General features: G+C 40.7%; 2 protein-coding genes across 4 annotated transcripts; both read left to right on the plus strand.

Moving 5' to 3' along the window:
• Window positions 1–229: 229 nt before the first annotated feature.
• C2H11orf54 (chromosome 2 C11orf54 homolog) lies at window positions 230–11686 on the plus strand. 2 transcript variants are annotated; one of them, XM_066341322.1, is made up of 9 exons: window positions 230–345; window positions 2797–2919; window positions 4932–5030; window positions 5982–6055; window positions 6626–6727; window positions 7651–7827; window positions 8558–8707; window positions 9278–9394; window positions 11410–11686. In XM_066341322.1, the coding sequence occupies exons 2-9, from the start codon at window positions 2862–2864 to the stop codon at window positions 11581–11583; spliced, it is 951 nt and encodes a 316-aa protein (XP_066197419.1). In that variant the 5' UTR covers window positions 230–345; window positions 2797–2861; the 3' UTR covers window positions 11584–11686. The 2 variants fall into 2 exon arrangements, with proteins under 2 accessions (XP_066197419.1, XP_066197420.1); XM_066341323.1 differs by having other exon boundaries at window positions 243–266.
• Window positions 11687–12058: 372 nt separating this feature from the next.
• On the plus strand, window positions 12059–24696 carry MED17 (mediator complex subunit 17). 2 transcript variants are annotated; one of them, XM_066341328.1, is made up of 12 exons: window positions 12059–12372; window positions 12678–12844; window positions 13168–13387; window positions 14757–14893; window positions 14992–15076; window positions 16166–16318; window positions 17106–17236; window positions 18297–18481; window positions 18993–19130; window positions 20100–20217; window positions 21464–21623; window positions 23584–24696. In XM_066341328.1, the coding sequence occupies exons 1-12, from the start codon at window positions 12141–12143 to the stop codon at window positions 23787–23789; spliced, it is 1932 nt and encodes a 643-aa protein (XP_066197425.1). In that variant the 5' UTR covers window positions 12059–12140; the 3' UTR covers window positions 23790–24696. The 2 variants fall into 2 exon arrangements, with proteins under 2 accessions (XP_066197425.1, XP_066197426.1); XM_066341329.1 differs by lacking the exons at window positions 12678–12844; window positions 13168–13387.
• The last annotated feature ends 986 nt before the right edge of the window (window positions 24697–25682 follow it).

Consider the following 25682-nt stretch of genomic DNA (forward strand, 5'->3'; position numbering starts at 1 on the left):
GCGCCATGCTGGGAGTGGCGCCATGCTGGGAGTGGCGCCATGCTGGGGGTGGCGCCATGCTGGGGGTGGCGCCATGCTGGGGTGGCGCCATGCTGGGAGTGGCGCCATGCTGGGAGTGGCGCCATGCTGGGAGTGGCGCCATGCTGGGAGTGGCGCCATGCTGGGCGTGGCAGCGGAGGGGCCGCGCCCGGGGGCGGTGCCGAGCCGAGCTGAGCCGAGCCGAGCCGAGCCTTGCCGTGCTGTGCCAGTCGCGGACGGCAGGGTAGGTACGTGCGGTCGGGCCATAGCGGTGGTCGGTGCGTAGCAGAGATCGGGCAGGTCCCGGCTCCCTCGGCTTCCCGCCCGGTGACAGGCTCCTGTTCCTGCTGTCCTGCTTGTCGTTCTCCGCGCTGCGCGGGCTCCTTCCGAAGCGGCTGCTCCAGCCTGGGCAGCCCCTTCCTTCCCTTCGCAGCTATGCCGAGCCTGCTGCCGGCTTTAGCGCTCTCTTGCTCCAGTACTCTTCGCTGCCTTTGCCTGCCGGGATGCTCTCTGTCCCTACGGACCCAGCCTTGCCTGGCACGGCTGATAACCCTGCCGTCACCCGTCCCTTCCCCAAATCCCAGCCGCCCAAGCAGTTGCCTCTGCTGCCCCGCAGCCTTCCTCTGCTCCGTACGGGATCTCCACGCACCGCCCCAGGAAAGAAATTCGGCTTCTGCATCCGTCGATGTCTTGCTCTTCTTGGTGTCATCGCTACATTTCTCCCTCACAACTGCCATCTTCAATTTTTCCCACTACCCCCCTCCCCGAATCATGTCTAGCCTGTCTATAATCTCTCCTTTTTGGCTTTAGCCCTCTAAGCTACCATCAATTCAGCTTTGATACTAGACAACTCACACACATAATCGCATGGTTCACATTTCAGCTGTGTTCTCCTGGCACCTTGCTACTCTCTCCGATGTTTCCTTCCCATTTCCAAGATAGACTTTTAAGTCTTTACATATTTGTTGCCTCCATTCTAGTTGCAGCATCCCAAATCTATAATTTTATAATCCTTTTAGCATTTGTGTTCTTTCTTTGAAAGTCTTCTGTAGCAGTTCAGTGTCACTGCACCCCTCCATGATGGATCTTCATAGTGTGCTGTTGTCTCAGATTTTCTCTGGCCCACACCACACAATTGACTCCCCTGTGAATATTTGCGGTGGTGGGCCACAGATCTCTCTTTGTGTCTTTCCTGGTAGAACTACTGTCTATCAATCAGATTTGGTTTATTATGGTACATCAGTTTTTTCCACAGTCTTTCCCTCCTTTCTTGGTTGTGGAGAGCTAACTTTTTTGAATACTGTACAAGTCTTGCCTCTGCCTTTTGTACAAGAGCAGTTCTAGCTTGTCTTCTCAGAGTGTTTCAGGACAGCTAATGTGTTGAGTGGTGGCACAACCTCCTTCTGAATGTGGCAGAAGGTTCGTGAGGGGGTGAGGATTGTCTAAAACAATGCTGCCAAAGCTGTGTTCTCACTTTCTGCCTATGGCTAATTACTCTGCACACTAGAAGTCTTGGGGCATGATTCACTCCATCTGACATTAGGCTTCTCCCGGGGACACCAAACCCACCCTGCTCTTTCTACTCCAGAGCCAGAGGAGGGATGAAGTCAACTGTGGAGATAGATAAGACCAACTAAGATGGGAATTACTATACACAGGTTGCAGTGTTTGTTCCTTTCTCTGCTGCAGTAATTTGGGGTGGCTGAGCATTGAGCTCAAAGGTTTCAGTTAAGTGACTGTTGTGATCTCCCCACTCTTATTTCTTTTTTTTTTCCACTGGATTTTTTTTCCTTTATGCAAACTCAAGAGGCTGATGGTGTAAGGATAATTACATTTTTGACAGTCATAAAAGTTCTGAAGGATTTTTTAAAAACAGAAGCAAGAACTATACATAAGAAGCTGTCTCACATTGTAGTCCTTCCTAACAAAGACTCAGTCAGGCCTAGGAATGCAGTTAGGATTTTGGCTTTTTTCTTCAACACCTGAGGTCTGGGTAAATGGATGGAGCCCATTTTATTTTTTTATTGCTGTGTGCAGCAAGTATGTGCCCAAGGAGTTAATGATTGCTGCAACTGATTTCTAGGTAGTGTACAATCAGTTGTTTCTGCCCTGAGCTAGTGACTTGCCTTTCCAGCTGGCTTTGCTGTTGCAAGGCTGACTGAAGTGCAGTTCATTTGTGAAGAGGCTCTCAAACTCATGTTCAAAACTTTTTGTTACATGCTCTGTACCCATACAGAGCCTGATACTGCAGAACTTGCTGCTGTTGATGTCTATTTTGCTGCTAGCCTGTTCCTCTCTGGAAGGGAAAACACATGCCCAGAATCAATTGGAGACCATGTCACAGTTGGGGTTGAAAGTCCACCATAGCCAATGCTGGAAAAGTAAACATTAATGTTGGGAAGACCTTAGGAGGCAGCTGATGTGCTCAGAAAAATCTCAGGTTTCTTTCAAAACTTTCTTGTGACTCCAGGCTTACAAAAAGACACCCAAATTCCCTGGTTCCTTGAATTGCATTCAGCATAGGATGTGTTTTCCCTACACTCAGTTGCCATCTTGAGGACTAATACGTGTAATGTCTGAGCCAGCTATAGGGCTGACAGACACATTTTCTTCCAAAGTGCATAAGAAATTTAATATTACTGCTGAAGCTGTCAGTCTCTCCTGTGATGGCAGAACTACAGTTCTATTTTTTCTGTGTATTCTTGAGTGAAATTGAAAAATAATTAACATGTTGAAAGGAGCATGTTTAAATTGTTAAACTATTATCTTTGTTGGCAGACCAGCCACTCTGCAGTGTGCTGTACTGTAACTTCTTCCCTGAAGAAACCAGCACTGATTAGGAAATGGCCAAAGTCGAAAAGTTTGCTTTTCATGTCCCCAGTCTGGAGGAGCTTGCTGGGGGTAAGTATTGCAAAGTGTGACTTTACACAAACTTGTAATGTACTCTTCAAACTTACCTTAAAGCTCAATACCAAAGTCTTTCTAGAGCCAGTACATACAGAATTCCTGCTTTAAGCACACTGAGAGGTAAAGAACAGCACTATTTCTCTATATGTGATGATTTTCTTAAGCAAACAGTGACTCCTCTCCAAAGGCCCCAAGATATTAAAACACACAGACAGGCTCCCAATCCCTTTAAAACTGCTGCATATGCAGATTTGTGTGCAGGTCATGAATATTTGACCTCTACACATCACTTCACACATACAGAATCATCTATCCTCCTCTATCCTCTAGTATTTCTTTTTCAAGACTGCTCAAAACATAACTGACAAGATGCAGTGTAGCATGGCAGATCCTCTTGCTTGAAGGAGCCTGGTTGGCTCCTCCTTTGGTGATTGCCTTAGAACAGGGCTGCAGGAAACATCTTTACTTCTTTCTAAAGCCTTCGCAAGATGTGCTTGGAATAACAGAGTGGTTGAGGTTGGAAGGGACTTCTGGATTCCATCCAGTTGCTCATGAGCTTCTTTTCTTGCCCTAGTAAGAAGACATTATTCCTTCTGGCAGTCTCTCCACTGCAGCAGATATACTAAAGGTTTTTTTTGTCTTTCAGATTGATCCTCAAGTTTAGTTTGCCACTTTCCTGAATCTGTGTCACTTCGACATTTCCATGTATTGAGAACGTGTGGTCCCAGCAGTGCCCTGGGTGGTTCTCAGTGCTTTTCTCATCCAGTCAGACTGTGGCAGTAGGCCAGGGCTGCTGTAGACCTGTAAGCTATGCAGTAGAACAGCTTGAAAGAGTATCAGAAAAATTTCATCACAAAGCAGAATTTTCCTTTTTTTCCTCCGTCTGTCCTGAGGATCTCCTGTAAGCTGGGAATTGTGTTGCTGTTCAGATTTTGGGTATAATTTGAGAAGTGCCCTTTTACTGTCCTTGTCCACATATCAGAAGGTACTGAGATGTATTTAGAAATGTACCAAGTACCAGCTACCGACCCTTTTGGTCAACAGCTTGATAAATCTGATTTTGAGAAGTAAAGTATGGCTGAAACCCTAAGTGGAAGAAACAAAGGCACAGGAAAGTCCTCTGTGTAAATCAGGAACCACCTGATTTGAGATCGCAGACTGGATGTTCTGCTCTTTAGTTTGAGGCATCTGTCAAAGCAGACCCCCAGGCATGAAAGAACACGGAATTTTCAACATAGTATTTGAAGCAGCGTATGTGAAGACAGTCTCACACTAAAGGTTTGGAAGTTGTTTCCAAATAATGCACTCATCAAATCCTCCCTGTTGTTTGAGTGACTTTGCAGGTTCTGAGCCTAAAAAACATTGCTATGACGCAAACCAAAATTTTTAGATTTGATTCATTATCACCAACATCATTCACTATCTGTCTTGCTGTGACAGTGGCACTTGCCAAAAAATCTCAACAAGAGCATAAACATGACAGGCAGTATCCCATGGTGGTAGAAATTTCCAGACAGCAGAGACGGTTTGGGATTATAATCAGGCTATTGCAAACTGCCTGGTTAATGTATGTAAAGAACTGATTCAGCGAAATCTTGCTTCCTTCTTTGCTCTTGCATCATATTTGACTGTGATCGTAATTGTCTGTTCTTCGAAGCAAAACCACTGCTGAATATGATGGAAGTTTACCCATGTTACTTCACATTGTGCTGCTCTTAGTGCTGCTTGGAGCAGTCACTGTATTTCAATGAAAATGTTTTATAAATTCTGAAAATTAATTAATGTAGCAAGCCATTATCTGAACACAGTTTTGGTCCCCTCTGAAGCTCAGAGTAATATGATAAGTGCCTGCAGACATTTATATCAAAGGAGCTATTTAGGGTAAGCGTAAGTAATGTATCTTGCAGAAATAAAGCCCAAACAGATACGTTTATTGTTGTTAGAAACTTGTCAGACTCTTGGTAATTTTTCATTGTCAATAATTTCTCCATTACTCTTTATTATAGTTTTGCAGAAAGGGCTTAAAGAGAACTTTGCTGATGCTCAAGTCTCTGTTGTAGACTGTCCTGATCTGACTCAGGAACCCTTCAATTTTCCTGCCAAAGGTAACCTAGCATTCCTGTCTTCCACTAAGGCTTCTCCAGTTCTTTCTGCACAATCCTCTAAAGATGTTGAGAGAACTTTAAATGTTTTTTTAAATTTAGCTCTCCTCTCATGTAAAGAATATACATGAGAGGAGAGCTAAATTTTATTTCTGGATTTGCTTCCTAGTTGATGTTTGAACAAGGACAAGTCATTACTAAGTACTTGTCTTTTTTTTTCTTAACCTATCATTGCGTACCTACTTATTTCATAAGCTTTATTTATACTAAAAGGATTTTGAAATTAAGTTGTTACCTTTCAGATGGAGAAATTTTTAAGAACCATGCCAATTACTATCTGAACCTAAGTTCAACAACCTAAGTTGTGCTTCCATTAATTTTCTAATTCCTGGCATTCATGTATGTCAATGAAATGAAACTATCTTATTCTGAATGGGTTTAATCTTCTTTGACACTAGCTGTCTGGAAGACAGACATGTCATCTGTGCTAGTCATCTGAGTTCCCTCTGGCATCAATGGGAAAGAAACACCTCCAGACAGTTATTCATCCCTTATTAAAATGCATATCCAAATAAGTGGGATGATTGTCCTGAGACAGCTTTCAGCTTTGCTAAAATTTTGCAAGTGGAGTCTCAGCAGAGGTCTCCACTGTGTGGCGAGGGTGTTATGGGAGAGTTGGCAAATGGAAGGTGTTGTTCACTCTAGCAATTTTTTTGTTGTGCTTAGAAAATCTTATTTTACAATACGTTGCATAGCATTAAATGCTACTGTGAATAATTTTAGGGCTTGGACTTCTTAATAGTTCAACACCTTATCTAGCATGCTAGGGAAATAGTGTTCTCAAGGGTTTGAGAAGTTTGAGGAACCAGTTATTTCGTTGATTAGAATGTATTCTTATTGAAGATTATTGGGGAAAAAAAGATTTTACCAAGCTAACTGGCTGTATTTTTCCAGGAATCTGTGGAAAGCCTAGGATAGCAGATGTGGGAGGTGTTCCTTACCTCATACCTATTGCAAAGAAAGAAAAAGTGAGTTTTTCTCTTTAACTGTGGGGTTTAATACATTTGCAAAAGAAAAGAAATAAACAAAACTAAGGACTAAGAGATACTAGGATCTAGATACTAGGATTCTACACTTTTGGAAGACACTTTTCAGTGTTTAATGAGACTGATTCTGATGTATGTTGTATGTCACAAAATCTAATAAGAACAATAACACAGTCTTTGAATAAAATGAGCAGGAAACATACAGGTAGAATGTATCTTTCAGCAAACAAATGGAAATCTACCAGGTTTTTTATTACTAAATGTTATGTTGTGTTCAGAAGCCATATTCAACCTAATTATCAAAATTTTCATGAGGGTGGGTGTTGTGAATTAAATGCCTCCAGGACTACAGTGAACAGAATGACAATTGCAGATCAGAGCACCACACCAAAATTATAGAATGGTTTGGGTTGGAAGAGACCTTAGAGATAATCCAGTTTCAACCCATCCCCAGTGAGTAGGGATGCCACCCACTAGGTCAGGTTGCTTGAGGTTCCATCCAGTTGAGCCTTGGACACTTCCAGGGATGGAAGTATTGTTTTTCTTTTGCAGGTTTATGATCTAAATACAGTTGCAAAGGACATAGAGCTGCCTGGAGCTTTCATTCTTGGAGCTGGAGCTGTTTCATCCAGAGTTCTTGGAATAAATGCTGAGGTCAGTATGTAAGTGTGATGGTTCTCAATGAATACATGGAAGCATCATAACAGTGGAGCAGGCTCATGCTGGGTATTCCCCATTTACAACAATGTATTTAATAAACACTTTTACACCACCAACACATAAAACACATTGGAAGGAGTTGAGATGAGGGGCATCTGCTGAGGTGCATACTTCTGAGATAATAAAAGATTAATTTTTAACTTGTAATTCTTCAGTAAGCATGTGATTACCTTGAAGCATGCAAGAAACATGGTTTTTGAAACTGATTGACAAAGACCTAACTAGAGGTTTTAATTCCAAGACTTGGAAATGCTTCTCAAACTTACTAGTAAACACCTTTGAAATATTTCCTGTCTTTTGCCCTCTTGGATGACTTTGTTTCACTGTTGTGAATTTTTTAAGATCCCACATAGAAAATTATAAACTGCAGGAGGAGTAGGAGACAAAAACTCCATTGCCTATGGAGACTTTGGTTAGTCACAGTTTTTTCGGGCATAAACCTTTAGTCTTGCTGCCTCTTTTTGATGGATTTATTGGCAGATGAGATAGTCTATATCAGCATTAAATTTAGGCCACTATAATAGTGGTTGTTACTGTACATTGAGAGAATATTACATAGAATTCCAATACTTCCATGCAGACTATAGATGCTTTTCCTCTTTTTTATAATACTAGCATTCATCTTTATATAACATTAAGTTTAACTGTCCAGAAAAAGTAGACCTGTTTTCTGGACCTTTCAATTTACATTATAGTATTAGTGCATTTTCTTACCAGTACAGACCTTGTCCTGAGAGACAGAGCTGTTTTTCTTGGGATCATGGTCCAAAGCTTAAATCACATTCATTTGAGTTCAGTTCATGTGGGTGATTCTTACATGTTCTTAATGACTTATTCTTACATGTTCTTTTTCCCAGTTTATCCCTATTGTTAAAACTAAGAGTGAAAAAAAGCCTGCTGTAAATGGGAGCTACGTTGCTCAGATAAATCCTGCAGATAAAGGGTGCCTGCTTGAGAAGTACAGCAGTAAATACACTGACTGTGAGTTTGGACTCTTGGCCAACCTTTATGCCAGCGAGGGCCAACCCGGTAAGGTACATACTTTGACCAAAGGTGACTTTGCAGTGCTTTGTGACTGAATGGAAACTCATGGTTCTCCTGTCAGTGTTCTGTGATAATAGTAAGGTAGTAATTCCACAAGAGAAACAGGCAAAAACAAGGAGCTGATGCCAGTGATTGAGGGGAAAAATTAACGGAGACAGAGGCACTTGAATTTTTGAGGGATAGGTATTAGTTTATTAAAACTTTTCCATCATAAATCATTCATCCAAATCCAATCCAAACTATCAGGGACTTAAGATAATGGTGCAATGTACTTATATAAATGAGACTTGGGCAATTGGGTAGTTTTTTTGCACAAGTGCTTCTCCTGACACAGCCAGGTGCTAGCAGAATAGCTGAAAGCCTGACTGCTGCATGGAAACTGAACAGTCCTCTGGGTTACCCAGTGTTTCTTTCTGACAGAGCGGAAGCCAGCTGGTGGACAGAAGGGAGTTGCTCAAGTCACTTTCTCATGTATGGGTAAATCTTTTACTGCCCAGCTCCCTTTACAGGCAAAGCTAGCATTGAACACAACTAAGGAAAAGAGAGTTGGTCACATACTGGAAAGAAAGATGCAAGTGCAGCAGGACTTGCATGGAAGCTTATTTTTTTCAATAAGTGATCCTGTGTTAACAGCTTGGGAGAGTTTCAGAACAGCTTTCACAGACCTTTTTAGACTGTTGCAGCAGGAGATGGCAGTGACAAACTGACTTTATCTTCCAGGTCATTGAAGTGAAAGCCAATGGAAGAACTGGGGAGCTTAACTTTGTGTCCTGTCTGAGACAAACTTTAGAGAAACACTATGGAGAAAAGCCAGTTGGGATGGGTGGTACGTTTGTCATTCAGAAGGGGAAAGCGAAGATTCACATTATGGTACGTTGTTCCCGATGCATGTAACTCCTGAAAACAGAAATATAAATCAGGATGTAACATCTTAGTTCCTTCACTTTGTTTTGTATTTTTAAATGTGCGCATAAACTATTAGGATCAGCACTGCATTAAAGTAAGGAGTTGACATTACAAAATCACTGTTGCAAAACTAGTAATTCTGTTTTAGTTGGCATTAATGCTATCATCTTTTGAAATCTGTGTGCAGCTAAAGAACTGAACTATTGTAAAACAAATTGAAATTAAATACATGAACTCAGATGATACTTATAAGAAGCATTAAACTTTAGAAAAAATAACTGAGCTTCTAAAATGTAACAGCAACAGGAGCATTTTCACTTCAGTAGTTCTTCCACTACCTGTGCAATGAAAGATGCAGTATTCTGGTCGCTTCTGTTTCTGGCAGAAACAGAGCGATGGACACTGGTGAGTTTCTTTCAGTCAAGAAGAAAAATGAACAGAATAGTGGGGAGGGAAAAAGCGAAGTTGCTAGAGAAAAACTATCCTGATGCAGTTGTCTTCCTTTTACTTAAAACGCTTTTATTTTTGCTCTAGCCTCCAGAATTTTCTGCCTGTCCCCTGAATACTGATGAGGATGTGAATAACTGGCTCAAATTCTTTGAAATGAAGGCTCCACTGATTTGTCAGCCAGTAATAGTTTCCAGAGATCCAGTGAGTCTCTTTTTTTCATATCTAGGTATAGACTGAGACCTGTAACGAATTTTGTCTTGGATGTGATTTTCATTTCAAGAATGGGAGTGTGTATATATATTGTGTTCGACTCTTCCAGAGCTGGGGCAGTGATTGAGAAGCTTCTCATTTCTGTGAATTGTTTGCATCATTGAGGACAGGTCAATCTATTCTGAAAGCTAGTGGTTGTTCATAGTGGATTAACTTCATCATTCTGTTCCAGTTGCATGTGTGCAAGCGTTTGCATCCCAAACCCAACAGTACGGTTTACATTCACTGCTGGCCACACTGGGAGAAATGTCAAGAGCATGGAAGGTGGTTCAGCCATGTGTTTATGTAGTTTGCTTTCATAAGAACTCCCTTTGCTAATGCTGTGTCAAAAGACATGAAGCATGTGTCCCATTGCTGATGTAAATTGAAGTCTGCAAAGCCGCGTGTCGGAAACTTACATAGCATCTTTCACAAGCATCAAATTCAACAGCAAATAATTCAGGATAAAACCCAATCTGGTTTCAAAAACTGTTAAGGTACTTGTAATTAGGAAAACTATTTGTTTAAAAGTAACCAGAAAACCCTAGATGAAAATGACTATTTTATAAATAACAATGGAGTCATAAGTAATATAAAAACGTTTTTTTCCAGAGGTAAGTGGGACATACTGTAGCCTTAAATATGTTGAAGGGTGTGATTTTATTGTGTCATTATGTGGCAGTCTCTGGCCTAAGGCCAAACTGTGTGTATGTTCCCATAACCCACTGATGCATCCTTTGAAAGCAGTCATCAGCAGCTGCTCCATTCAGAACCAATGCAACTTTTCTGGTGGATGCCTCTGGATTTCTCCTGTCTGCAACCACTGCAAGCTCAACAGCACTTGGCTAGGCCTGTGGTTTTGGAAATCTTTGAGTGTCATTACAAAGAGAGCATTAGACAATGGCATTCCAATGTCATAGCACTATTCACCAGTATTCCTTTGCAGCCCAGAAAACTAATCCTGTCCGGGGCTATGTCAAACTAGGTGTGGTCAGGTCAAGCAAGATCATTCTTTCCCTCATGAGACCCCACCTGGAGTGCTGCATGTAGCTTTGGGATCCCATGAAAGATGTGAAATTAGAGCAGGGCCCAAGGAGGGCCATGAAAATGAGCACAGGGCTCTCTTCCTATGAAAAGAGACTGGGAGCTGACATTGCTCAGCCTGGAGAAGAAAAGGCTCCAGAAGGACTTTATTGCCGTCTTCCAGTACTTAAAGGAAGCTTTTAAGGGAAGATAGAGAGAATTTTTTTACCAGGACATGTACTGACAAAAGAAGAGGCAAGGATTTTAAATTGAAAGAGAACAGATTTAGATTGGATATATGGAAAAAATTTTTAGGCTAAGTGCGGAGAGACAGTGGAACAGGTTGCCCAGAGAAGATGTGGATGCCCCATCCGTGGAAGTGTTCGTGGCTGGATTAGATGGGGCTTTGACTAAGCTGGTTGAATGGAAGATGTCCCGGCCCATGACAGGGTGGTTAGAATAGATGATCTGTGAAAGTCCCTTTGACCCCAACCCATTCTGTGGTACATAAAACTGGTGGTGTTGATCTCGTGCTTTAGGGTGTTAGTTGCTATTTTAGTCACTGTTCTTCCCATATTCATCTATGCTGGCTCTCAGAACTGGAGCAGAGACAGTCCCTTTATCACATGGGCCTGTGGCAATTCAGTGCAATTGATTTCCAGTAGGGGTTCCTTGGTGTGACTGCATTATTTAATCCCAATGGAAAGAAAGGTGGGGAAAAAAAAAAAAGGTTAAAAAGGAGACCTTGGTCAGATTAACTCCAAAAGCTGGGAGCTGACAGGGTTTCTCAATTCCTTTGTCTGACTGGTTTCACAAGCTTCTTGCAAGTTTTCACTGCTTAACGTTTGGAGATGTGTGAAAATACACACGAGGATAGACTATCCCGTGCCTTTTAAATGCTGTTCCCATGAACGTGTTGCTGACGGGCGTCTGTCTGGTGCCAGGGCTTCGATCTGCGCGTGGAGCACACGCACTGTTTCAGCCACCACGGGGAAGGAGGGCACTACCACCAGGACACCAGCCCGGACAGCGTGCAGTACCTGGGCTACTTCCAGCCCGCCGAGCTGCTCTTCCGCATCGACAGGCCGCAGGAGACGCACCTGGTCGGGAGAGACTGAGCCCCGCGGGCCGAGGAATCTTCCTCAAGGACAAATGCTGATTTTTGTAATGCTTTCAATTATGCACACTTTCCAGATTTAAGAATAAATATGAGAACAATAAGTTGCCGCCTTCTTAGTTGTGTCAAAGGGCAGAACTCGGAGCATACGTGTCACTGGGAGTTATGACCGAATCAAACTATAATTTAATGGCAATGTTATTGTACGTTTTCCATTTGTTTGATTGAGCTTCCTACGTGGCCACAGCTGACGACGGGAGGTGAAATTAGGTTTAGAACGAGACACAGAACCAACTTCTGGCCAAAAATAAGGCCGTAGGAAAAAACGGGACCAGCTCCGGGCTTCCGCGCTCGCCCCGCCCCCTCACCCGCGCCCCGCGCTCGCCCCGCCCCCTCGCGAGCCCCTCCGGAGGCAGCCGAGCCCACTCAGCGCTGGCCCCGGCCACTTCCGAGCTCTCTCCGGAAACGGCCGAGCTCGCCCGGCCCTGGCCCCGCCCCCTCCCGGGCCCGCCGGCGCTGGCCCGCCCCCTGCCGAGTGCGGGCGGGGGTCGCGCCAAGATGGCGGGCGTGCCGGCCGTGCGCATCAGCATCGAGTCGGCGTGCGAGAAGCAGGTGCAGGAGGTGGGGCTGGATGGCAGCGAGACCTACCTCCAGCCGCTCTCCATGTCCCAGAACCTGGCGCGCCTGGCGCAGCGCATCGACTTCAGCCAGGGCTCCGGCTCCGAGGAGGACGAGCCGGGCTCGGCGGGCCGCGCGTGGGCCGAGCCGGGCGAGACGGAGGATGAGGAAGGTGAGAAGGGCCCGAGCTCTCCCGCCGGGGTGCAGCTGGTGGAGGCCCGCCGAGCTGTGGCGGTGCCGGCCTGCAGCTCCGCGGGTGCTTGGGCCTGGCCTGCCTTCCCCCAGGGGTTCCCGTGGTGGGCTGGTCTGAGTATTCCTGACCGAGCCGCAGTAAATTCTAGTGGGAAAGGACAACAGCAGATATGAGATCGTGTTGTGTTTCTTGTCGTCATGATCTCTCTGTGGTTTAAAAATGAGCCTTACGCCGTACCTTTTTAAAGTTCTTTGTTTTTCCTTCCTTTGTTTTGTTTTTTTTAGGGTTGGTAAAGTTTCAGCCATCCCTCTGGCCTTGGGATTCAGTGAGGAACAACTTAAGAAGTGCATTGACTGAGATGTGTGTGTTGTATGATGTTCTTAGCATTGTGAAGGATAAAAAGTTCATGACTCTAGACCCAGTCGGGCAGGATCCCCTTCCTCCAAAACAAGTATGTTGTACCTAGTTGAGCACTTTGTTTGGCTTGATGCTAAAGATTTTATTCCAGAGGATTCTTTTTTTCACAAGTAATCAGTACATAATTTATCAAAATCTTCCTTTTGATGTGCTAGTGCAGTGCTTTGATGGTCAGAGTAAGGCTGGGAATGGGATTTTATGCCAATTTCAGAAGCCTCAGTCAAAACGCTACTCCCAGTTGTATAATGCTGGTATGAGAGTAACAGTAGTAATAATAATAGTAATAATAATAATAGTAATAATAATGATCTTTTGTGAATTAAAGTGCAAGTATCTCGTTGTTGTCGTTGGTACTAGAATCCTCAGTTTCTACAGCTGATTTCAAAAAAGAAGTCATTAGCTGGAGCAGCTCAGATCCTGTTGAAAGGTGCAGAAAGATTATCCAAATCAGTTGCTGAAAATCAGGAAAATAAGCGACAAAGAGACTTCAACTCTGAACTGCTAAGACTGAGACAGCACTGGAAGCTGAGAAAAGTGGGAGATAAAATTCTTGGTGATCTGAGCTACAGAAGTGCAGGTAAACTGTAGGATATTTTTCACAAGAATAGATATTTTATGAAATTGTCTTTTTGTAACTGGAATAAAAGATGGACTATCTCATAATAAATAATTTTAATGTGAATTTTTTATATTTATGAAATGAGTTTATAAAGGGAGAAGTCTTGTTTTAGTATCAGGGAAAATATCTTGCCATCTTCAGTCCGGAAAGTGATTTTAAAGGCTAAATGAGTAGTATTTTACTAAGAATTTGTTCACAAAGACAATACTCCATTTGCAATGTAGGTGATCAGTTGACAGGCAGATTTTGTAAATCCTTGGCTCTTATCTGTGTTTGGTGTGTAAAGCATTTAAAAAAAAAGGGAAGAGTGGGTTACATTTTTTTTTTAATCAAAGATCAGAAAATCCTAGAATATCTCAAGTTGAAAAGGACCCAAAAGGCTTATCATGTCTAACTCCCTTGCTCCCCAGAATTCACACCAGGTAAGAGTAAACCATGTGGCTGAAGAGTGACATTGGTTGTAGATAATTTTACCTATTCCTGCAGCAGAAAAATGAGGCTGAGAATATGCCTTAATTTATGGATTACATTTAAAGGAAGTGATCAGCCCAGGGTTCTAGAGGCTGTTATGGAGTGATGAGGTAAATACAGAATCACACAAAACTTAGGATGTAGGTACAAAGCAGGCATCAGGACTGGATGTGTTGGGTTCCTGTTGTCATTGGTGAGGGAGGTAAAGGACAGATTTAGATTTGTTCATGAAAAAGCTGTAGATGTACCCCAGGCTATGTTTCTTTTTTAGTTGATTTACCCTGACCTAGGTGGACTGTGTCTTGGATGAAAAAGGTGTGCAGGATGAAAAAAAAGCAGATACCCACATCTCTCCTATCTGTCTCTGAATGATTTGCTATAGAGTTACAGTCAGAACATGTTCATAGTTTTAAGACTTCTAGCCAAACATCATCAGAATTCCTTTAAATCAATAAGGGTGTTATATCTTTAACCAACTGCTTGCAAAACTTCACATATTTACTTTTTGTCTTTTTTTTAACCAAATATCTTTTTTTTTTCCTCCGTCCTTGCACCTAATGACTCAATTTCAAAAAAACTCTTGACTTCCCCCCATAATTATTGAATACTCTGTGTTAACTTACTGTAAAATACTACACATTGCACAGTGGAGGATTGAGATACAGTGATACAGTGGCATGAGCTTTCTGTTTGACCTGGGTTTTTTTAAGAAGTCACTACAAAATAATGGTCAAGTACTGCTCTGAAGATTGGGAGATTCAGACATACATATTTCTCCAAAACAGAGATAAGAGCTTTTTTATTTGCAGAAGATGCTTAATATATAATGTGTATATCTTTGTCCTTCTTTACTCAGGCTCCCTTTTTCTTCATCATGGCACATTTGAGGTGATAAAGAACACTGACATTGACCTGGATAAAAAGATACCTGAGGATTATTGTCCTTTGGATGTTCAAATTCCAAGTGATTTAGAGGGATCAGCGTACATCAAGGTATGTCAGAGAAACCTCAATAACCTAGTGGAGTTTTGTTTCGGATTTGTCTGATTGCAACAGGGAACAACCATTAAATACTGTTCTCTCTTGCCTAGGTTTCTATTCAAAAACAAGCACCAGACATCGGTGACCTTGGGACAGTCAATCTCTTTAAAAGACCCTTGCCAAAATCAAAGCCAGGTATAGCTTGTATGTTGTTTTTTGGCTAAGTTCCCAAGAAATGGGTTTGCATATGATGCTTGTTTTAAAATTTCATCATACAGCTGGGAAGAAGAATGAATGAGACTTCCCTTATTATTTTTCTGTTTGGGTGCTGATTGGGCTTTGGAAATCATACTTTTGAAGCATGCTCCTTCACTTTTTCATATGTGTTTATTCAGTTCTGAAAAAAAATTATTAGGGTTGTATTTTGAGTATTCTGGAGCCCCTTTTGTTAGACATTAGAAGTTTGAGCCCATAACTGAAATCCAACCAAGGTGTCGTGTACATCCCATTAATTCAGCTGAACTAATGATTGTTCACTCCTAATTCTGCCCAAAACGCATAATTTGTGTCTGTTGCTCATATGTTTTATCTGAAGCTGAATCTGTGCTGGTGGTCGGTGTGTTAATTACCAACAGCTCACTTGGCAGATAGTACATTGATTCATTTAATATGTGCCAGTAAGTGAAGATGTAACCTTTTGGATTAAAAAGCCATCCTTTACTCTTTAAAGTTACAAAGTTTAAAGTTGACAGAATTTTATTTCACAGTTGTCTGTGATATGGATGCTGGTGCTGTCCTGAACACTGAGTGCTGTACTATGAGGTGTTTCATATGGTATTGAGGGTACCTTATACAGCGTATGTGCTTACTCACTCTGGAATCTCCCAAGAATTTTGGCTTATAAACCCTGTGAAAGCACATACATGCACTGGACATAATTGTGTAGTTCATCATAGAATTTAATAAAGCCAGAAGTATCATTGAAAGTAAATTACAACTTAAAGGGAATTCACAAAAGGCCTGGGAGTATAGCACACTGTTCCATAAGGGTGTTGCACTTCACAATATACACGTATGTAAAATTGAATCAAAATTGGTTTTAGTTTTACCTTAAAGTGCTTGCTTAACTGAGATAAAATTCTGATAATACTCAGAATTTGGGTATAAGGTACTGACTGCTTTATCTTAGTGATCACACGTGGCTACTGCATAGTATCTGGCATCTGAACAAAAAGGTGGCTTCTCTTTCTTTTCTCTCCTCAAACACTGATTTATACTTTTCAGGTTCTGCACACTGGCAAACAAAGTTGGAGACTGCACAGAATGTTCTTCTATGTAAAGAAATATTTGCCCAGTTGTCACGAGAAGCTGTTCAAATTAAATCACAGATTCCTCACATTGTAGTGAAAAATCAGATAATCTCCCAGCCTTTCCCAGGTAGGAAGCTTTTTAAGACTCTTGACCTACAATTATTTGCTTAAATACTGTTTGATGTCACCTTTTTTAATGCTCTGTCCTTACAAAAGAAAAAAAACTCCTTGATTTTCAAAGGTTTTGAAAAATGGAATTTCAACTAATGCACAGTAGTTTCTAATTTACTCTGCTTTCCTTTGTGGTTATGTTTTTTTTCAGCAGAACTTAAAAATGTAAGCTGTAATGCCACGTGCATGTGGCAGTGTAGAGCTGTGCATAAGCCATTGCTCCTGAATTGCATGTAAGAATAAATTTAGGACTTGACTTTATGGGTCCTCAAAAGAACAAAAGCAAATGCTCTTAAATGAGGATAATTAAACAGCATAAAGGTGGCTTAGAGTCAGTGTTGAATCTTCTGTTCTTACAAGAAGTACACAACTGATTGTATCATGCAAAGAATATATTTCTGGATTGCTTAAAATGTGTGTGATGGTTAATCACTCCTCTGAGAAAGGAGTGGAGTCCTGGCAACTTCTCTTTTTGTGTGGGATTGAGTCATAGAAATTGATGTGAAATGCACCTGGTGATTTCACAGTTGGCCTGTCAGTGCTTCAGTAAATATCAAGTTTTACTTGCCTTTGGTGCTGTGCTCTCCACCATCATTCTTTGATTTTTCTCTGATACAGTGACTGCCCATTGTTAAACTATGGAGTATAAAACATGAAAAAAACAAAAAGTTCTCAGCAGCAATCTTGAAAATTATCAGTGCTCACTTTTTAAGATCTTTTTTTTTCCCATCTGCTTTGTACAGGTTTGCAGTTGTCTATTTCTCTGTGTCACTCTTCCAATGATAAAAAGTCACAAAAGGCTGCTTCTGAAAAACAGAATCCAGAGGATCATCTCTATGTTCTGGAACATAATTTACATCAACTTATCAGAGAGGTACATCAGGATCATCTATGGCTGAAGGACTGAAGAGTTTTTGGGATTTTGTTCAGCCTTCTGCCTAGTGTGTGGCATTGGTATAACAGCAGAGTGCCACTAGAGGACAGTCCTTCTCCATCCATTGGTGGAAGGCAGCCGACTGCTTGGTTTCTGTGGGTGTGGGTGGTTTGGGAGTTGCAGTTAATGCTTTCATGGAATGCTAGTTCTTTACTTAACATCAGACCAGGCTACTCACTTCAGAAAAGACATGCAAAGCTTTTCCAGTGGAGTTCATCAGTCCTGTCTTTTTTTGTCGTGTGTAATAGTGCTTACCAAGCACTGTCAGTGAGCACCTGGTCAGGCCATACCCTCTTGAAGGAACAGTCAGTTACCATAATAGCTTTGTTTATTTTAAGGTCCACTTCTCTGCTTCAGCATTTTAGATTCTTGTATAATCTAGCAGAATAACCTAGGGTATGAGGTTGAGGCTGTCTCTCTTCAGGAAAGAAGCACAGTTTTGCATCTCTGAGTAGAATTGAAACCATATTCCAGAGAGTGTTCACCTCCTTAGAGCACAGCTCTGCAAGTCATGCAGTCATGTGGAACAGTCCAATATTTCAAACATTGATTTAGGGTTCATGAAGCTTTGGCTCAGTGCCCACCTTTCCTGTGGATTTCCTTTCTTTACTTTGGACATGTTGCTAAAACTTCTTGGACTTCAATTTTTTTCGTCTAAAATCCTTCCTTTGTTTTTAAGTGACCATTCTTTCTGTCTCCATAGATGTATATAAAGAAGACTTATTAGTAGGAGCTACTGCCATAGTATCAAATTTTTGTTAGCTAGCACGTTTTAAATTGCTTTCTATAAGGTTTGAAAGACACCTATAAATGGGGGAGGCAAAGTACGAAAAACTGTCCTTAAAGTGCTGTCAGGCTGATAAAGTTAGAAAGTTGCACTTTTTGAAAGTATGTACATTCAAAAAAACTGATGTGAAGCAACATATTGTAGCATACATAGTATTTCTTGCAGATATGTTACTTGGTCTCTTTGTTTTATAACATCTATTGGTTGTTGCAGTGTCACAAGCAAACCCTGAGCTCAACAGTGATGCCACATCCAGCTAGTGCACCTTTTGGCCATAAGAGAATGAGACTTGCAGGGCCCCAGGCTTTTGATAAAAATGAAATCAGTTCTTTACAGTCAAATGAAGGACTCCTGGAAAAGATCATAAAACAGGCAAAGCATATCTTTTTGAGACGAAGGTGGGTCACAAGATACACTTGTTACAGTAATATATCTTTATGTAGAATACAATTGAATAATCAAAGTGTTCTTAAAATTAGCTGCTGTTTCCTTCATGGTTAATACAGTCTTTTTTTTGTAAGTACTAAGAACCAGAATTATGAAAAAAATATGAGCAAATAATGTTCAATGAGTAAAAAGAAAAAATACCAGATTTCTTTGAGATCTCTGACCGTTTCAAAATAAGCTGCTGATAATTGTACCTTTTTATTTCAAATGGCATAAATCCTTTTTCGGTATTCTTTGCAGTGCAGTAGCTGAAACTTAGTAATATCACTTCAGTACTGCTGCAGAATGTATGAAAAATGTCCAGAATAAGCAGGTGTACTTCATTAGCACCAGAACAGTGCTGAAATAGAATTTCAATCCCTATGTTTCTGTTAAATCTAATAACCTCCTTGCTTCCTGTAAGCAAGATAACAGCACACACTACCTGGATTATTGTGTGTGGAATATGGCTTTATCTTCTAGAACTGCTCGAACCATTGACAGTCTGGCGAGTCGTATTGAGGATCCTCAGATTCAGGCTCACTGGTCCAATATCAATGATGTTTATGAATCCAGTGTTAAAGTTCTAATAACTTCTCAAGGATATGAGCAGATATGCAAGTAAGTATGAGAATGCATGTCCTTTCAGTTGTAGAAGCGTGAAGCAAAGGCAGTGTGTATTCACATTGTGCTTTAAAGGTTTAGATTCTCTTCAGGCAAGTAGGAGTCTGTGATTTGTGTGTGTTTGTTTTTCTGACTTGACTGGGGTGAACAGTCACCTTAAGAAAACTTCACCCACTTTACCCTTCAATGAAGATATTTAGTACATCTTTAATTAATATAGTTTCCTTTCAAAGAAGAAAATTAAGATGAGAGTGGACAGTTGGGGAGGGAATTTACTTTGGGTATAGATGACTGAATACTAAACATCATTTGATGTGCTGGATTCTTAACTTCCATTCTGGCCTTGGAAAGCTAATCAATGCTCAGTCCTAGCTTGGTTGCATAGGTTCTGAAATGTGTAGCTCATGTAAATGTGGAATTCATTCAGTTACTAAGCATGTTGTTACCGAAATAGGAGATTTCATGTTCCAGAAATAAATGCCTGGAAACTGGCCAGCAGTGCATTTATTAATGCATCAACAGTGTTTTTTTCCATTTGGAGCAGTGTGCTCTGGCTGTGACCACAGTGAGGGACAACCTGCAGTCATTGGTACATTGCCAGTCTTGGCTCCAGAGGACGTAAGCTGCCCAAGTCTTGTCTGTAGCATAGAACACACCATTTTCCCCTACACAACTGGAGGGAAACTTAGGCACAGGGGCAGGCAGGGAGCTGCGAGGCTTCCTTGACCTGAGCAAATGGTAGGCCAGGTCTGGGAGTATGCCACAGAACATGTCACCTGCCATATAGAGGGAGCTGTTGTGCTGACTGATGAAACTGGAATGTTTGGAGTTGCTGTCATATTCTGTAAGCTTTGCAACATCTGTTTTAGGAATTCTTGTCAATGACTGGGTGGGATTCTGCGTTGTTAGTTTCCTGTTTTAAGTGTTTTAATGCTTTTCAAATAAATACGGTTCTTGTCTTCAAAGATCCATTCAACTACAGCTGAATATTGGAGTTGAACAAATCAGAGTTGTGCATAGAGATGGAAGAGTTATTACACTGTCCCATCAAGAGCAAGAACTGCAGGATTTCCTTTTATCTCAGGTAGACTCACGTATGTTATTCTTCCCTTTCTCATGATGTTTGGGAAACAGAAGAAGTTAGAATTTCACTTTTATCTATGTGTTATCTAATGTTATCTAGAAAACGTAAAAAAGTTCAAATAGTGAAGATGGGAAGCTGGATGACTGATTTTTCACTATGTTTATATTGAGTCTTTAGCAACTGTAATTAAAATATATAGCCCTTTTTTTACTAGGGTCAGTAGTCGTAATAATTTTTCCTTCCTATTTAAAATGCATTTCTTTATGCTGCTCATTATGGGAGAAAAAATCAGTGGTAATCCTAGCAGACAATAAGGTATTCTATGTATGAATCTTACTGTAGCCAAGTTCTTAATGAACTCACAATTACTGTCATTTCAACATTGTCTGTTGATGCTCACTTTGCATCTGTCATTACTAAATTAGCTGATACTTGAATGAACTCTGTTTTCTTAATTGCTTAGAACAACCTGCTGGTTTTATTCAGAAGTAACAATCTCCCCACTATGCATTACAAACAGTCAAAATACAGGTCATTAATAATAGTGGTTGGCCTGTTGCAGTTATATAAAACTCCATGACACAGAAGACAAGTCGAAACAGATCATGCTGAGGTCGTGTGTTTTTGGTCAAGTGTTGTCAGACTTGTTCACACAGAACTGCTGAAGTGTGCTGGATACTTCCTTGTTACAAGGGATAAGTCATGATACAGGAAAACAGTAGCATTTAAACTCCTAAGCTGTTAGAGCTCAGTGCTTACACTTGAGCATTAATGAAGATAATCATGCATGTGAGTTGAGCATTAATGATGATAATCATGCATGTGAGAACCTCAACTTTTTTCCTGTATTTTCTTTGCTAACACTTTCTCATATTTTTATATATTTTACAACAGAAGTCTTATTTCTATTGGAAGACAGGATTGTTTACAAATGAATTTTTTGACACCTAAATAAAGAATTTTGTAAATTAAAAGCAATACTTAAATAAAATTACTCAGTGCATATACCTATGAAAAATTAATTTAACTGCACAATAGAGTGGTCTTCTCTGTCTGTAGAGGAACTAGTCTAAATTCAAGTAACACAAAGCTCTACTGTCATAAAAAAAGTTCCTCTGGAATTAGAGAACATAAGTCACTTTTATCAATAACTATTGTACAAAAAAAGGCTTGCTAAACACCATAAGCAATTCTTCCTGTGGTCTGCAAATATTGAACAGAAAACAAACCTCTTGTTATGTTTCAGATGTCGCAGCACCAAGTACATGCAGTTCAACAGCTTGCAAAAGTTATGGGATGGCATGTGCTGAGTTTCAGTAATCATGTTGGTCTGGGGCCGGTGGAGAGCATTGGCAATGCATCAGCAATAACTGTGGCATCACCAAATGGAGACTATGCCATTTCAGGTAGTGTTTCCTCTTGCAAATAGAAGTCAGATCTTTCCAAGACTGTTCGTAGAATATTTTACTATAAATTGATATGATGCTCTAAAAGTCTAGAGACAATCTCTTTTGTGTATAGACTTGACATCTAAATAGAATCAACATCTTGCCCAGGAAGCCACTTAACTTACACAGGCTTGAAAATATTTTGTATAGTTATGGAAAATTTTATATATGTTCTGTAATATGTATTATATGAATAGATTATTTAAGCATAGAAATATATTTATTTTTATTTATTATAATTATATATTTTATAAATATTTGTTTGTATAATTTATAAATATGTGTAGTTAATAATATGTATTATTATTATTAGCATAGGAAAAAAGAGATTACAGAAACCATCAGGATCCTGAGAGAAAAGAACAAGATAAACCACAGGATCACAGCCCCAGACTTAGGGAGAACAGAAATTGGTCTCTTTAGGGATCTTTTTGATAGAATCCTATGGGATATGATCCTATGGGATGGAAAGAAGATGGGTCCAGGAGTGCTGTTTGATTATTGTTTTCAAGGGTCACCTTTTTCAAGCTCAAGAATGGTCATTCCTAAAGTTCACAAAGTTCTGCAAAGGTGACAGAAGACTTGTGTGTATGAACAAGGAGCTCATGACTGAACTCATGACACAGGAAGGAAGCTCCAAGAGATTATAAGTAGTTGACCTGGGAGGCATATAGAGAAACTATCCAAGCATGCATTGCTAAGGATAGGAAAGCTAAGAATAGGATAGCAATCTGATGAGGGATGTAGAGGGCAGCAAGAAGAGCTTCAACAGGTATGTCACCAGCAAAGGAAAGATTAGGGAAAATGTGGGGCTGCTGTTAAAAAGAGAGAGTACCTGGTGGCACAGGACATGGAGGAGCCAAGGTACTGAGTACTTTCTTTACTTTGGTCTTAAGACTGGCCTTCAGAAATGGATCTATGAGACCCATGGGAAATTCTGGAGCAAAGATTCAGCCTCAGTAGTGGAACACCAGGTTAGAGAACCTTTGAACAGGCTTAGACATACACAACTTCGTGGGACCAGGTGGGATATATATCCATGACTGCTTAAAGAGTTGATTAATATCATTGCAAGGCCACTCTTGATCATCTCTAAAAGATGATCCAGATGATCCAGGCTCAGGAAGGGCTCCTGAGGACAGAAGGCAAATGATACAGTCTGATCAGCCTCATTGCAATTACTGAGAAGATGAGGAGGAAAAAGAAAAATAGTCTCAGAAGAATTTTCTGAACATATTATGGAGAACATGATGATGGGGAGTAGTTGGCATCAATTTATGAAAGAGAAATTATATTCAATCAGCCTGATAGTCGTCTTTTTATAGAAGGTTGGGTTGGGAGGTGAGGGATAAGCTAGGTGGTACCCCTCTAACTGTTAATTTAAAAGCCAACACACACCACTCCCCAACATAAAAACACAGAAACCCATCCAAGCTAATGGAGCACTACCATCCCTCCACCAGTCTTGCAGAATTTTGTGATTAAAAGTAACTGCCCAGTGACTTAGATCCTGTCTATTTGAGATAAATCCACTAGAAACAATACATTTTTCAACAAAATAGTGGGGAATACATCCAAGGAAAGAATGAGCAATGAAGCCTTTGCCCTTCTTGGCATCATTGGGGAAAAAGAAATGCATTTGTAAGGTTTACATTTTGGGGTTTATTAAAAGTTGCTCTGTCTTGATCTAACCAAGAATATGCAGTGTGCTAAAGCAACAAAATCATAGAGAAGTGGGAGATGAGAGAGAAAATCCAGAGAAAAAGCTTTGAAAAACAAAGGAAGGGAATTCCCCTTGTTTGCTTTCAGCATGTTTGGAATTGAGTAAGAGTAAAGTATAGAATACACAAGGAAGAATATTTGGTATGAGGAATTCATGCAGTGTAAAAATGCTCATTGAAATCTCCTTTCGCCACAGTCCGCAACGGTCCAGAAAGTGGCAGCAAAGTCATGGTTCAGTTTCCTCGGAGCCAGTGCAAGGATCTCCCCAAGGGCGATGTCCTGCAGGACAGCAAGTGGAATCACCTCCGGGGACCATTCAAGGAAGTGCAGTGGAATAAAATGGAAGGGCGTAACTTTGTGTATAAAATGGAACTCCTCATGGCTGCCCTAACTCCTTGCTAGTGAAGCGTCAGCCTCCCTCTGAGGGCTTTGAAGTGTCTCTGTGCAAAGATAACTTCCAGTGCAGCAAAGGGAAATGGGAACTGCGGGCAATACAAGAAAGCAAAATCAAGTTTATTTGCTGTACAGAAATAGCCATTTTGGTATTTGTAATTAAGCCTTTTTCAGTGGCATATAAAATATATACAATTTTTTGTAAAAGTTCCTTTCAGCTGTATCTTTGAAAATTGCTCTGTCCAGAGTGACATAGATGAGTAATTAATGTATTTTTTGTTTATAAAATTAAATTTGGTAGTCCTTAAGTTGAAGCATTCTTGAGTTGGAATTTGTTTGTACATTGATGGGGATTCAGGGTGACCCCATTATTTTTGAGAAATGTTTACTTGCCAGTTTGAGTGTTACAAAGTCACTGCCTGTGGCAAAAGTCTTTTCTCTCTGATGGCCTGTGTGATGTCGACTACTTTGCTTGTTTTTTGCAAGAATATAGAGGAAAGGGTCTTAATTGACGTGCAAAGTTCTGACAATCTGAGGTTTTGGGTGACTTATGACTTAGTGACTGGATAGAAGGAGCTAACTCTTGTGCAGTAAACCTCCACACTTGCACATCTGGGCCTTTCTCCTGCATTCTCCATGATTATCATTCAGGGAAATAATATCTTCCCGAATATCAGCTCTTTTGGATTCTTTCAAAATAAAGTCATGTTTTTTATAGTTTTGGTTGTAATTGTAGCCTTCTTGAAACTTACAGTATGGTGTTCAACAAAGCTTTCATTTTGTTTGGTACTTCGGTGCTAAGGGTCTTTTTGCAACCTGTGTGCACTGGTTCATATTTATGTCCATATTGACTTATGAGGTGTCTGTCTATATGTATATGTATGAACTTCTTGCACATAAATACGTTTGAATTGAATATCAGACTTCCATGGTGACAGTTATTTTGTTGTATTCTCAAGTATAAAGAATAACTGTAGGAAAATGAGCAGCAAACTGCTGCTCAGCCTGTATCCAAAGCAGTTGTTGTACTTACATTGGTGTTGGCCATTGGAACGTCTTGTTTCAGTTCCTGGAAGTAGTTGCTTCTGTGTGACCTAACTAAGAAAGAGAAAGGGTTTTCCTTTCAGGTGCCAATGTGTTACCCAGGACAACTGATGAAAATCAAAAGCCCTGGTTGAAAATAGTCTCCTGATCTTGAAACAGGACTGAGCCTAATTAACCCCCATGATGCCAGGTCCTGTATTGCTGTGCCAGCAGACACTGTGATCACAGGCAGAGGGGGCGTTGTTCCTTGGTGAACTGTTCAGCCAACAGCCTGATGCATCTGCTCATGCATCCAACTAGATGAGGTTGTTCTGACTCCTGCCAACACAACAAATCTCTTAATTAGAAGATGAGGCTATGAAACTTCAACATATTTTTACACTATATTGTTTTCCACCTAAATTGACAGGTCTGCATGTTGCAATAGCCTTTTCATCAAGTAAGTTCTTCATTGCCAAGTAATCAGATCACTGGAGGTACTACAGTCTTGTGGTTGCAGGACCTCCTGAAAAGAAGGACACCTCCTGTGTAGAAGGGCAAGCTCTGCATGTTAGCATGAAAACACGAGTAAAGACTGCCAGATCTAGCTGAAATAATAACAACAACAACAACAAAGAATTATTAGAGACCTGGAGAGTGTATGTTGGTGTTGAATACACGAGGATTCCTAATTTTAATGGAAAACAGAATGATTAGACATCTAACAGACAGTCTTGAAACTTGGTAGTGCATCTTTGAATATGAAACTGCAGTATTAGTGAATGATTAAGACCTTTTCAACTGATTGCCAAAGCAGTCTGGTGAACTTGAATGTCTCTTTAATTCAAGTTTGAAAGTAAAATGCCTTAATCCCTTTGA

The sequence above is a fragment of the Sylvia atricapilla genome, chromosome 2 (genome assembly GCF_009819655.1).
Source record: "Sylvia atricapilla isolate bSylAtr1 chromosome 2, bSylAtr1.pri, whole genome shotgun sequence".
In the NCBI taxonomy this organism is placed as follows: Eukaryota; Metazoa; Chordata; class Aves; order Passeriformes; family Sylviidae; genus Sylvia; species Sylvia atricapilla.

What these genes read in the sequence shown, in the direction of transcription:
- C2H11orf54 (XM_066341322.1), top strand. Translation starts at nt 2,862, where the DNA reads ATGGCCAAAGTCGAAAAGTTTGCTTTTCATGTCCCCAGTCTGGAGGAG. An exon ending in CTTCAATTTTCCTGCCAAAG is followed by an intron (nt 5,031 to 5,981) that starts GTAACCTAGCAT and finishes GTATTTTTCCAG; the next exon opens with GAATCTGTGGAAAGCCTAGG. An exon ending in TTCTTGGAATAAATGCTGAG is followed by an intron (nt 6,728 to 7,650) that starts GTCAGTATGTAA and finishes TCTTTTTCCCAG; the next exon opens with TTTATCCCTATTGTTAAAAC.
- MED17 (XM_066341328.1), top strand. Translation starts at nt 12,141, where the DNA reads ATGGCGGGCGTGCCGGCCGTGCGCATCAGCATCGAGTCGGCGTGCGAG. An exon ending in CATATCTTTTTGAGACGAAG is followed by an intron (nt 18,482 to 18,992) that starts GTGGGTCACAAG and finishes TTTATCTTCTAG; the next exon opens with AACTGCTCGAACCATTGACA. An exon ending in GGATATGAGCAGATATGCAA is followed by an intron (nt 19,131 to 20,099) that starts GTAAGTATGAGA and finishes TTGTCTTCAAAG; the next exon opens with ATCCATTCAACTACAGCTGA.